This window comes from Artemia franciscana, chromosome 10 (genome assembly GCF_032884065.1).
Source record: "Artemia franciscana chromosome 10, ASM3288406v1, whole genome shotgun sequence".
Taxonomy (NCBI): Eukaryota; Metazoa; Arthropoda; class Branchiopoda; order Anostraca; family Artemiidae; genus Artemia; species Artemia franciscana.
The window spans coordinates 50,886,321-50,898,699 of NC_088872.1; the positions used below are offsets into that span (position 1 = coordinate 50,886,321).

General features: G+C 34.4%; 1 protein-coding gene across 4 annotated transcripts in view; it reads left to right on the plus strand.

Annotated features, from left to right (window-relative positions):
• The first annotated feature begins 2,025 nt into the window (after positions 1 to 2,025).
• Positions 2,026 to 12,379, plus strand: part of LOC136032331 (carbohydrate sulfotransferase 11-like) — a 38,430-nt gene continuing 28,076 nt past the window's right edge. For 2 of the 4 annotated variants that reach the window (XM_065712645.1, XM_065712644.1), the window contains exon 1: positions 2,026 to 2,142. In XM_065712645.1, the coding sequence (XP_065568717.1) occupies positions 2,115 to 2,142 (28 nt within the window). In that variant the 5' untranslated portion in view covers positions 2,026 to 2,114. The remainder of the gene's footprint in view (positions 2,143 to 12,379) is intronic. The other 2 variants (XM_065712647.1, XM_065712646.1) reach the window with 1 other exon arrangement.

A 12,379-nucleotide genomic window follows, 5' to 3' on the forward strand; every position in this document is an offset into this window, starting at 1 on the left:
GGGCTCCAAACGACGTCAATGGGAAACATGAGTTTTATTTTCTGATTTGTGACAAAAAACGCTTAGATTCTGACGTAGTTCCAGTAAGGAAAGTCTTCAATGGCTCTGGTGGTGCAGCTAATAGAGGAAGTTTAACTTTTCCTGAGGCGCAACACATTCCCATTGTTTCACTATTGAATTTCAAGGCCTTGCAATAGGGACAAATTTTAGACATTGTCCCGATTTGAACACATCTACTCAAGCTATAATCATCGACTGGGTTGTACCTGAATGCCAGGCGATAACTTTCAGGTTGCTCTGATTCCTCGGCACACTTTCTTTTCTTACTTTCTCTATCAGCAGCAAGCCTGATTTCTTGCTGTTCTTGTGATTCCTCGGCACGCTTTCTTTTCTTACTTTCTCTATCAGCAACAAGCCTGATTTCTTGCTGTTCTTGTAATTCCTCGGCACGCCTTCTTTTTTCACTTTCTCTTTTAGCAGCAAGTCTGCTTCCGCGTTGCTCTGGTAGTTCCTCGGCACGCTTTCTGTTCTTTCTTTCTCTATCAGCCTCAAGCCTGTTTCCTTGCTATTCTTTTGATTCCTCGGCACGCTTTCTGTTCTTTCTTTCTCTATCAGCCTCAAGCCTGTTTCCTTACTGTTCTTTTGATTCCTCGGCACGCTTTCTTTTCTGACTTTCTCTATCAGCAGCAAGTTTTTTGGCATAGACTCTTTGAGCATCTTTATCGGCTTTTGCCATTGTAAGTTCATCAGTCATTTTAAACTTAAACATTAATAGATTTCTACGTGAACATATGTCTTAAATATCTTGAATGACGTCACCGTCAAAGCAAAAATGATATTTTTATATATATAGATGACGTCACCGTCAAAGCAAAAATGACGACAACTAACTTCATGACGTCAGTCAACACAGAAACATGACGTCACCTGACAGACAGACAGACACACAGACAGACAACTTATTTTTATATATATAAATATATATATATATATATATATATATATATATATATATATATATATATATATATATATATATATATATATACCTGACGCAAGAATGCCATGGATATTCTGTGGTAGCCACAACACTGTGCTGAGTAGAGAATTTAGAGTGGCGAAACCCTATATAGGCCAGTGTATTCTCCTGATGAGCCCTTATGTTGGGTGTTGCCTCTGAATTATTTGTCTGTATTATTTTTTCTATTGTTTGGTAAATGACGACTTATACTTATTGACGACATGACTGCCTGTCCATGGATTATTCTTTATGGTTGATTGTGTGTGGCTATGCTGTTTGACCTATGTGATTGTATGGATGAGTAGGGTTAAGGCCTCATTCAAGTGCTTGTCTATATTAATCACTAATTTAGGAAAACAGTCTTCCTTTTCTCCTTCTGTCCCTCTCTCTCTTTTTTTTTGTGTGTTTGTGCTGTTGCATTGGTGATTTCTCTTTTCATGATATATATATATATATATATATATATATATATATATATATATATATATATATATATATATATATATATATATATATATATATATATATATATATATATGTTTTTAACTGCGTAAAACATGCGAACATACAACATTCTTCGCTGTCCCATTGTCTGTACATATTTTTAGGTTTACAGGTGACAGAGACACAAACAAACAACTTATTTTGATATATATATATATATATATACTAGCTGTTGAGATGGCGCTTCGCGCCAACCCAACACCTAGTTGGAGGGGGTAACCCCAACAGCTAGTATATATATATATATATATATATATATATATATATATATATATATATATATATATATATATATATATATATATATATATATATATATATATATATATATGTGTGTGTGTGTTTATATATGTGTTCTAAAAAATGTGTTTATTTTTATACTAATTTCAGAAGGATTTTTCAAGAATGAATCTGAGCGTTAAAGTCTTAATTATATGTTCATAGTTTTTAAAATCTGGGCAGCTTCATTATTCCTCTCTTGAGCCGGGTTTACTTGGTCAGCGAGTTTTCGTTTACACGCAGTGAGTTATGGTAGGATTCATAGAATCTGTTCTGAAAATTGAGCGTGAATATCATTGTTTTCAACTAAATGGATAAATTTCGAACTATTTGTAAAGGTGTGTAATTCCCGGTTATGCCTGTTATTGTATAATTACTTGTATGTTTTACATCACTACTTATTTAGTTCAAGGTGTAATCTAGTAAAGAGAAACCCACACTAACGGAAGATTTTTGAAACACGTTTTGAAAAATAAAATCTAGTGATATAGAATCTACATTTGTAGGTGATTCAGGAATGGTAACTGTTATATCGACTAATATTTATAGTAGAAGTTTGCTGTGAAAAAGAGAAGAAATTTCGAACATGAGCCTGGAATTCCTTGAAAACGTTTTTGGATCGAGTTGGAAAGTGCGAAATTGGAATCACTACGATCGAAAACTTTCTGCAAGAGTATTACAGTAATCCACAAATTTGGGCTATATATTTGCACATTAGGGGTGTGGGGGTAAAGCATAGCATATATTAAATACGTAAACTAACCATTGCTGTATTTAATATATGCTATGCTTTACCCCCCCCCCCTAATGTGCAAATATATAATAACTCCATAACGGTGAGTTTGTGGTCGTTTTGCAAGAGAGAAAAGATGTTCAAAAGTCAAAATGCATCTATTAACAATAGTTTCATGACCCCAAACAATTGTTCCGATAATACCAACATTGACCGAAGTTCATTCATACATGAAATTCTTTCTTATGACATTGGCTCCGCTTTCTTATGGCTCCCTAAGACTTAATTTTTTTTCTTATCCTGCATTTTTGTTTTAACTTAAATTACTTTCTAGCCCTAAAAAGCGGGGACTGACCTATATATTCTTGGAATAATTATTTTGAAATAAGGCCATAGGGGATATGTTTATGAATCTTCTGAAGCAACCCCATTTGTGAGCTATTTTTAAGAGCTATTTATTAACATGATTTTGGCATCCTATTTTTAATTTGAAAGCTTATATTTTATTTTTCAAAACCCTTTCCAGCTACTAATAAAATATCCTGTATTTTGGCTGCTCGACTTCTTACATCTTCACCGGATTCCCTGTACTAACTGATGTTGCTGCCTACATGAGCAAGCCAAATCTATTTGGCACATTTTAACGCTACCTAACCTTTCATCTCGCTATAATTATTTCTTTCTAGTCTAAGCTGTAAATTCCAGTTTACAATTAAAATTATCTTTAAAACATGAGGGTAAAATTAAATATTTTTTATTAATAACCCTGAACAGCATACAGAAATATTGGATTGATTTATCAGGTAGCATATTAGTCTTCCCAGCTGTAATACCAATAGTGAGTAATAAATAATATTAAATTGTTAGAAATATGCTTTAATATTACACGAAATGAAGATCAAATAAGACATAATATGAACTCTGGAAATCCGATTGTTTCTCTCTACACAACGGTGAATTGCAAGCTATGATTACATATGTGAATTACATTGCAGTCAATAGTCCTAATACTATCAAGATGGTTTTCGTCAAATTTGTGTACAAACTTACCATGACGTATTCTTTTCAGAACAAAAATGAGAACTGAGAACTGAGTCATTGTACATAAGTGATACCAAATTAAACGTAAAAAAAGCAACAATCCTAAAATAAATTGTTGGTCTGTCTTAAAAGGGATTGATCCTAAAAGGGATTAAATAAAAAAAACAAGTTTTTTTAAATGAAAGTGAGGAGCAACATTAAAATTTAAAACGAACAGAAATTACTCAGTATATGAAAGGGGCTTTTTCTACTCCACGCCCAACTCTTTACGCTAATTTTGACTTTCTCTTAACTCTACTTTTTTAAACAGTAAAAAACTTTAGTGTAAAGAGCGAGGCGTTGAGAAGGAATAGCCGTTTTCATATACGGAGAAATTTCTGTTCGTTTTAAATTTTAATGTTGCTCCTTACTTTCATTTTAAAAAACTTGTTTTTTTATTTAGTTTTTGGACGTTTTTGAATTATGCACATTTTGATCTTGGCTCTCCGGACATAAATAATTAAAAAGAAATTTGCATATTAATTTTTTTGGGGTAAATGGCTTTCTCATAGTTTTAACCGGAAGATTTAGAGAAAAAAGGAGCGAGGGAGGAAGCCTAGTTGCCCTCCAATCTTTCGATTACTTAAAAAGGCAACTAGAACATTTAACTTTTTACGAACATTTTCATTAGCAAAGAATATACGTATCTTACGAATTAACTTACGTGACGAGCTTCTATATTTGTATGTTTTTATTGCGTATTTGAGGGGTTTACCCCTCGTCGATACCTCACCTTTAAACTAAAACTTAAATTTTGTCCCAATTCCTTACGAATGACCCCTGGATCATAAAGGCCATAGAATAAATAGTTGAAATTGCTAAAAATACTTTAGCGTAAAGAGCAAGGTATTACGAGGAGGTAAACCCCTCATATGTGTAATAATTTCTGCTCGTTTTAAGTTTTAATGATGCTCTTCACTTTCGGTAGAAAAAAATCTTTTCATATTTATTTTTTCATTGGTCTTTTAGATAATGCTAGAAAATCCTGCGCCCCCTTCATTGAAAGTCTCTTCCCCCATGAGAAGTTCCTCTATGGAAAGATCCTCCCACGTAACCCTCCCCTCAACTCTCCCTCCCAAACCAAAAATATCCCCCCTGAAAACGTCTGTACACTTCCCAGAAGCCATTACTATATGTAATATAGTAATGTCAAATATAATATAATAATATAATATAAATATAATATAGTAATATACTATATGTATATGTAATATGTCAAAGTTTGTAACTTGCAGCCCCTCCCACGGGGACTGCGGGGGAGTAACTCGTCCCGAAAAACATAGTTATTAGGTTTTTCGACTATGGTGAATAAAATGGCTGTCTCAGAATTTTGATCCGGTGACTTTGGGGAAAATGTGAGTGTGTGACGGGGCCTAGGTGCTCTCCAATCTTTTTGGTCAGTTAAAAGGGCACTAGAACTTTTAATTTCCGTTAAAATGAGCCGTCTCGTGAGACATTCTAGGACCACTGGGTCGATACGATCACCCCTGGGAAAAAAAAACAACAAAAAAACAAAAAACAAACACGCATCCGTGATTTGTCTTCTGGCAAAAAATGCAAAATTCCACATTTTTGTAGATAGGAGCTTGAAACTTCTACAATTAGGTTCTCTGATACGCTGAATTTGATGGTGTGATTTTCGTTAAGATTGTATGACTTTGAGGGGTTGTTTCCTCCTATTCACTAAACTGAGGCAAATTTTCTTCGGCTCGTAACTTTTGATGGGTAAGACTAATCTTGATGAAACTTATATATTTAAAATCAGCATTAAAATGTGATTTTTAAATGTAACTATTGGTATCAAAATTCCAGTTTTTAGAGTTTTGGTTACTATTGAGCCGGGTCGCTCCTTACTACAGTTCGTTACCACGAATTGTTTGGTTTATGATAGTATTATTCTGTAAATATTGTCCTTAATTGGCTTCCATTTACTGTAACAAAATTCCTATATTATATTGTGTTTTCAGTAAAGCACTAGTTTTCTAAAATCCTAAAAGTATGGAGAAGGCTAATTCGTTGGTATATTTGTTCTAGTTCTACTGATGTATATTAGATAGGCAGTGAAGTGATGATTTTTGTTCGTTTTAAATTTCAACTTCACTCTTTACTTCCCTCGGAAAAACTTTCTCTCTCTATGATGTTCTAGTAACCTGCTAGGCCTGGCAAAAAGGAAGAATAAAAGAAAACCGTTTTATAGATATTTAATTTTTAGTTACTATGGGCTGTGGTTCAGTCTTACTAGGTTGCAGCTAATGCTTCAACCATGACAAAGAGTTCATTGCAAATTCTCCCCAGAAACAGGTTAACATAGAAACCTGTGAAATCTAATAGATAGCAGAATTTGTAAAAATCTTGTGAATATAAGCAATAGCTTTTAATTGAGCCACTAAAAATCTATCTACGATGATGTGGTAGCCTGCTTATGTTTCAATAGCTTACTGATTAGCTGACGATTTATGAAATTTATAAAATAAAAAAAAGTTTTTTAACTGAAAGTAAGGAGCAACATTGAAATTTAAAATGAACAGAAGTTTTCGTATATGAAAGGGGCTTTCCCCTCCTCAGTGCGTCACTCCTTACGCTAAAGTTTTTTTATTATTGAAAAAGCAGGGTTGCGAGAAAGAGTAAAAAAAAACAAAAACAAAAACGGGAGACAGATCAGTGCTACCGATAGAAAAAAGGGATTTTCTTGTTATTCAAGGAGGGGGACTCTAATTTGTCTTTTTTAGGTTTTCAACCATGCTGACTCCATTGGTTCACTTTTCATTTTAATCTGACACCATTTTTGAGGGGTTTCAGGCTTTTTTCAAAATCACCATAAGTTTGTTTTCGCAATAAACTTTTATTTTTAAGACAAACCGAAGTAATAATTTCCATTCTGAATAAGTGTCAGATGAATTTTTTTCATTATGTAATTTCTTTTAGAAGCACGTTTTTTAACTTTTTGGTTACTATGGGCTATTGTTTGCATTTTACTAGGTTCCAGCTACCGCTGCAACCATGATTCCCCTATAGCCTTTGCTGGTTTTTTTTTAGGACAAAAAAAAAGAAAATTTTTTTAGGCAAAACCATCTTTATCGCGATTTTACTTTTCCTGCTGTATTTCATGATTGTAGAGTGCGTTTAGATATTTCAGCTGAGCTATTGAGCTATTTTATTTTTCTTGCTGTACTTCATGATTGTACAGTAGCTGCGTATAGATATTTCAGCTGAACTATTGAGCTATTTCATTTTTCTTGCTGTACTTCAATATGGCACAGTAGCTGCGTTTAGATGTTTCAGCTGAGTTATTGAGCTATTTCATTTTCTTGCTGTATTTCAGTATGGTACAGTAGCTGCGTTTAGATATTTCAGCTGAGCTATTTTATTTTTTTTATGTACTTCATGATTGTACTGTAGCTGCGTTTAGATATTTCAGCTGAGCTATTGAGCTATTTCATTTATCTTGCTGTACTTCAATATGGCACAGTAGCTGCGTTTAGATATTTCAGCTGAGTTATTGAGCTATTGAGCTATTTTGTTTTTCTTTATGTACTTCATGATTGTACCGTAGATGCGTTTAGATATTTCAGCTGAGCTATTGAGCTATTTCATTTTTCTTGCTGTATTTCATTATGGTATAGTAGCTGCGTTTAGATATTTCAGCTGAGCTATTGAGCTATTTTATTTTTTTTATGTACTTCATGATTGTACTGTAGCTGCGTTTAGATATTTCAGCTGAGCTATTGAGCTATTTCATTTATCTTGCTGTACTTCAATATGGCACAGTAGCTGCGTTTAGATATTTCAGCTGAGCTATTGTGCTATTGAGCCATTTTATTTTTCTTTATGTACTTCATGATTGTACAGTAGCTGCGTATAGAAATTTCAGCTGAGCTATTGAGCTATTTCATTTTTCTTGCTGTACTTCAATATGGCACAGTAGCTGCGTTTAGATATTTCAGCTGAGTTATTGAGCTATTGAGCTATTTTATTTTTCTTTATGTACTTCATGATTGTACCTTAGATGCGTTTAGATATTTCAGCTGAGCTATTGAGATATTTCATTTTTCTTGCTGTATTTCATTATGGTATAGTAGCTGCGTTTAGATATTTCAGCTGAGCTATTGAGCTATTTTTTTTTTATGTACTTCATGATTGTACTGTAGCTGCGTTTAGATATTTCAGCTGAGCTATTGCGCTATTTCATTTATCTTGCTGTACTTCAATATGGCACAGTAGCTGCGTTTAGAAATTTCAGCTGAGTTATTGAGCTATTGAGCTATTTTGTTTTTCTTTATGTACTTCATGATTGTACAGTAGCTGCGTTTAGATATTTCAGCTGAGCTATTGAGCTATTTCATTTTTCTTGCTGTATTTCAGTATGGTACAGTAGCTGCGTTTAGATATTTCAGCTGAGCTATTGTGCTATTGAGCTATTTTATTTTTCTTTATGTACTTCATGATTGTACATTAGCTGCGTATAGATATTTCAGCTGAGCTATTGAGCTATTTCATTTTTCTTGCTGTACTTCAATATGACACAGTAGCTGCGTTCAGATATTTCAGCTGAGTTATTGAGCTATTGAGCTATTTTATTTTTCTTTATGTACTTCATGATTGTACCGTAGATGCGTTTAGGTATTTCAGCTGAGCTATTGAGCTATTTCATTTTTCTTGCTGTATTTCATTATGGTATAGTAGCTGCGTTTAGATATTTCAGCTGAGCTATTGAGCTATTTTTATTTTTCTTGCTGTACTTCAGATGGTACAGTAGCTGTGTTCAGATATTTCAGCTGAGCTATTGATCTATTTCATTTTTCTTGCTGTACTTCAATATGGCACAGTAGCTGCGTTTAGATATTTCAGCTGAGCTATTGAGCTATTTCATTTTTCTTGCTGTATTTCAGTATGGTACAGTAGCTGCGTTTAGATAATTCAGCTTAGCTATTGTGCTATTGAGCTATTTTATTTTTCTTTATGTACTTCATGATTGTACATTAGCTGCGTATAGATATTTCAGCTGAGCTATTGAGCTATTTCATTTTTCTTGCTGTACTTCAATATGACACAGTAGCTGCGTTCAGATATTTTAGCTGAGTTATTGAGCTATTGAGCTATTTTATTTTTCTTTATGTACTTCATGATTGTACCGTAGATGCATTTAGATATTTCAGCTGAGCTATTGAGCTATTTCATTTTTCTTGCTGTATTTCATTATGGTATAGTAGCTGCGTTTAGATATTTCAGCTGAGCTATTGAGCTATTTTTATTTTTCTTGCTGTACTTCAGATGGTACAGTAGCTGTGTTTAGATATTTCAGCTGAGCTATTGATCTATTTCATTTTTCTTGCTGTACTTCAATATGGCACAGTAGCTGCGTTTAGATATTTCAGCTGAGATATTGAGCTATTGAGCTATTTTATTTTTCGTGCTGTACTTCATGATGGTACAGTAGCTGCGTTTAGATATTTTAGCTGAGCTATTGATGTATCTACGCTTAAAAAGTAAACAGGTTACTACCGAATCCCATGCTTCTAGTCATGCCGGTTCTCATGTAACTTTATCTATTTAACTCAGTTGTCATTCATTTCTACCCCTCTTTTTCACAGTCCCCGTTTAACTCAACCCTCGTTCAATTCAACTCTTGTTATTTCAGCCCTCACTAAACTCAGTCCTCCTACAGTTAAAATGCCATTTTAACTCAACTTTATTTAGCTTAGCCCCAATTTAGCTCAGCCCTATCTAGCTCAACCCCGACGCAACCCAGCCCCTATTCAATTTAACCCCCCTTTGAATCAGCCTTAGTTCAATATAACCCCAGCAACAGGTTAATTTATATAAAGTAGAGTTGATTGGGATGGAAGTTTAGCTGCATAGGGTTGAATTGAATGAGGGCTGATTTATATGAGATCATGTACCGCAGGGCTCGGTTAAACGGGGGTTGAGTTATGCACACCAGTTTTTGATGTTTCAATGGACGGGATGAACTGACAAGAAGTGTCCAGTTTTGCATTTTGGTTTCTGCATCTGCAGTGCGTGAGCCGTTCCACGTCAAGAAAAACTCTGATTGTGATCTCATTTGCGTTTCTTTTTACGTATACGAGCAAACCGAAATCAACTTAGCCATTCAACTTGCAAAAAAAAACTGTTTTTTGACACGGTGTGTCAGTATACGAGCACGGGGATTCCAGTTGGCCGATTATTTGGCATTTCATCCACAAGACACCCAATGAAACTGTGGCCTTAGGCCTGTGGCCTTAGGTTTGATGTGTACTATAACGAAAATAAAACCCCACCACCACTGTGTAATATTATGAATTATCACTTCCAAAAATCCTTGTGATTGACAGTCAATTTCAGAAAGCCAAGTTTTAAACGGAAATGTGAATTATGGAGATCTTCATTTTTATTTTGATAATTAAGTCCTTAAAGACAAGCATGATTCAGGTAAGGGGTGATTGCAACTTCAAAAATGATAAAAATAAAAGTTTTATACAGAGCATAATAAGAAAAAAATGTTTTTTACATTTTTGAGGAGGCATAGGTCTAGAGATTTGCGAATTCACCTGTTAGTAACCCACAATGTAAACTAATCACGAAAAGTAACTTCTGCAGTTCCAATAGCATTAAAAACGAATTCACTTTGAGCCTGGCACGTGCGCTGGGGGGCCTCCGCCCCCCCCCGAGATTTTGTGAAATGTTTAATTTCCCCATGGTTTCTTCGGATTTCTGGCAAAAGTAGGACGTTTATTAAGAATCTAGATACATGTGTGAAGCCTTTTTGGGGGATTTTACAGCATGCAATTATCCGGTCAAGTCACTGCCCAATTATTAACCCATTTTCTGTCTAACTTTTTATCCTCTTTGAAGCAATTAACAATTGTACTGTTAATTTTTTTGTAAAGAGAGTTTGCTTTCTACAGCAAAATAGAATTATCCTTGATATTAGGGCGTTTATCTCCCCATTTCAGGATAAAGTGCAGCTTTTAATGGATCAATTTTAGAATCTATCATTTTTCATTAAAATATACGTTTTTGCATAGAAGAACTGCACCCCACAGCACCCTTATTGCACTGTTAACCCTAAAATTTCCCTTTCAGTGGGATATAATAGATTAATCACTGGTTCTAAATCGCTATGAACATAACCTGAGCCTAAAACGTACTTTTGAGGCTTTAGTCTTCTTCCCCCCTATCCGCTACAATATTGTAGATTAAAGTTAATCTTCTTTTCCAATAAATGTGCTTTTTCCATTACCAAATAAAAAAAAGTACTACTTTATATCTACTGTTTCGAAGGTTTTGGCCCCCCCGAAAAAATTCCTCCGTACGTGCCTGCTTTGAGCTGTTGCCACTTTTTGCAAAAAGAAACTTAACTAGATGCAAAAAAAATTGCAGACTCACTTTATTCAAACTATGTGCAGAATAATCCGTTGCTGGCTCTGGGAGAAGGATAGATTTGTTAAAACAAATAAAAACGAGCCCAATAAAACTCGAAGGGGGGGGGAGGCGCCTTTCAAAATTCAGGCAGGTGGCACATTCTAAGCACATCCAAAAAATGCGTCAAGTGTGGCAGAGCCGTACAGCATATTTGACGTTCTGGGATTTACACCACTTGGCGGAAAGTTGGCACCTCTTTGATAAAACAATGCTGTGAAGTTCGGGAGGGATGATACTCTTCGAATATTTCCACCTCCTTTCACCATTAACTGACATGTAGATTCAACGGTTCAATGGTATGTTGACCAGTTGCACCAGAACAAAGATTCAGTAATCGTTTTATAGAGATAATTATATTTAAACCAGTTTCTGTGCCGATGGTCAATGACAAGCGAAAACTTAGTCATTCTATCTAGCTTCAAAATCGTGAAACCTGTTTATGTAAATTAACCAAGTAAAATATAGCAGGCATTTTAATCTATTTTTTTTTTATTATCTTGGCTTGTTAATAAATTTTGGGCCTGGGCATGAGTTTCAACTTAAAAAATAACAAATTTGGGTATGGGTCTCTTCTAATATTCGAATAAGAAACGTTAAAAGCAGCTAGACTGAGTTGCTGAAAAAAAGGGAAAAAGAATACCAGTATTTTTAGGACCAATTTATAGAGTATAATTACAGCAATAGTTTATAATATATATTATTATTGGTTATTTAGTTGATTTTGCCTTCTTCTTTTTCCCATTTTTGAAGTTTAAGCTGCTTTTTATTGCTATAATATCTACTCTCTTTAAATGAGCAATGTTTTTTTCGTGTATGTGTATTTTTTTTCTAAAATTGCTCAATATTTTTTTTAATTAGCTTCCTGGCATTTTCTGGCCTAAAAATTTGACCTAGATAGGTTACGAGCTTGAAAAAAACCGATGAGAGCCTTAATTTTGGAAAAAACTCATACGAGTGAAGTCATATTTATAAGCACACAAGCCCCCCTCCCGCGCGCGTAAGTCGTTACGCACCATATTACTTACGCGCCATTGTAGTTCTGTTTCTGTGTACCACCTATGAATATAGATAGATTTATATATGTGTTTTGAACTACGTAAAACTTGCGAATATACAACATTCTTGGCTTTCCCATTGTCTGTGCATATACAAAGCCTTATGTACTTATAATGACGTCATATGCAAACGCTCTTTTTAAAAACAAACAAACATGCATACGCACAACTCGTTTTTATATAGATTAAATAAAAAAACAATTTTTTTAGCTGAAAGTAAGGAGCGTCCCCTCCAGTAAATGAGTTGTCCCCTCCACAATCCCTCGCTCTTTACGCTAAAGCTTT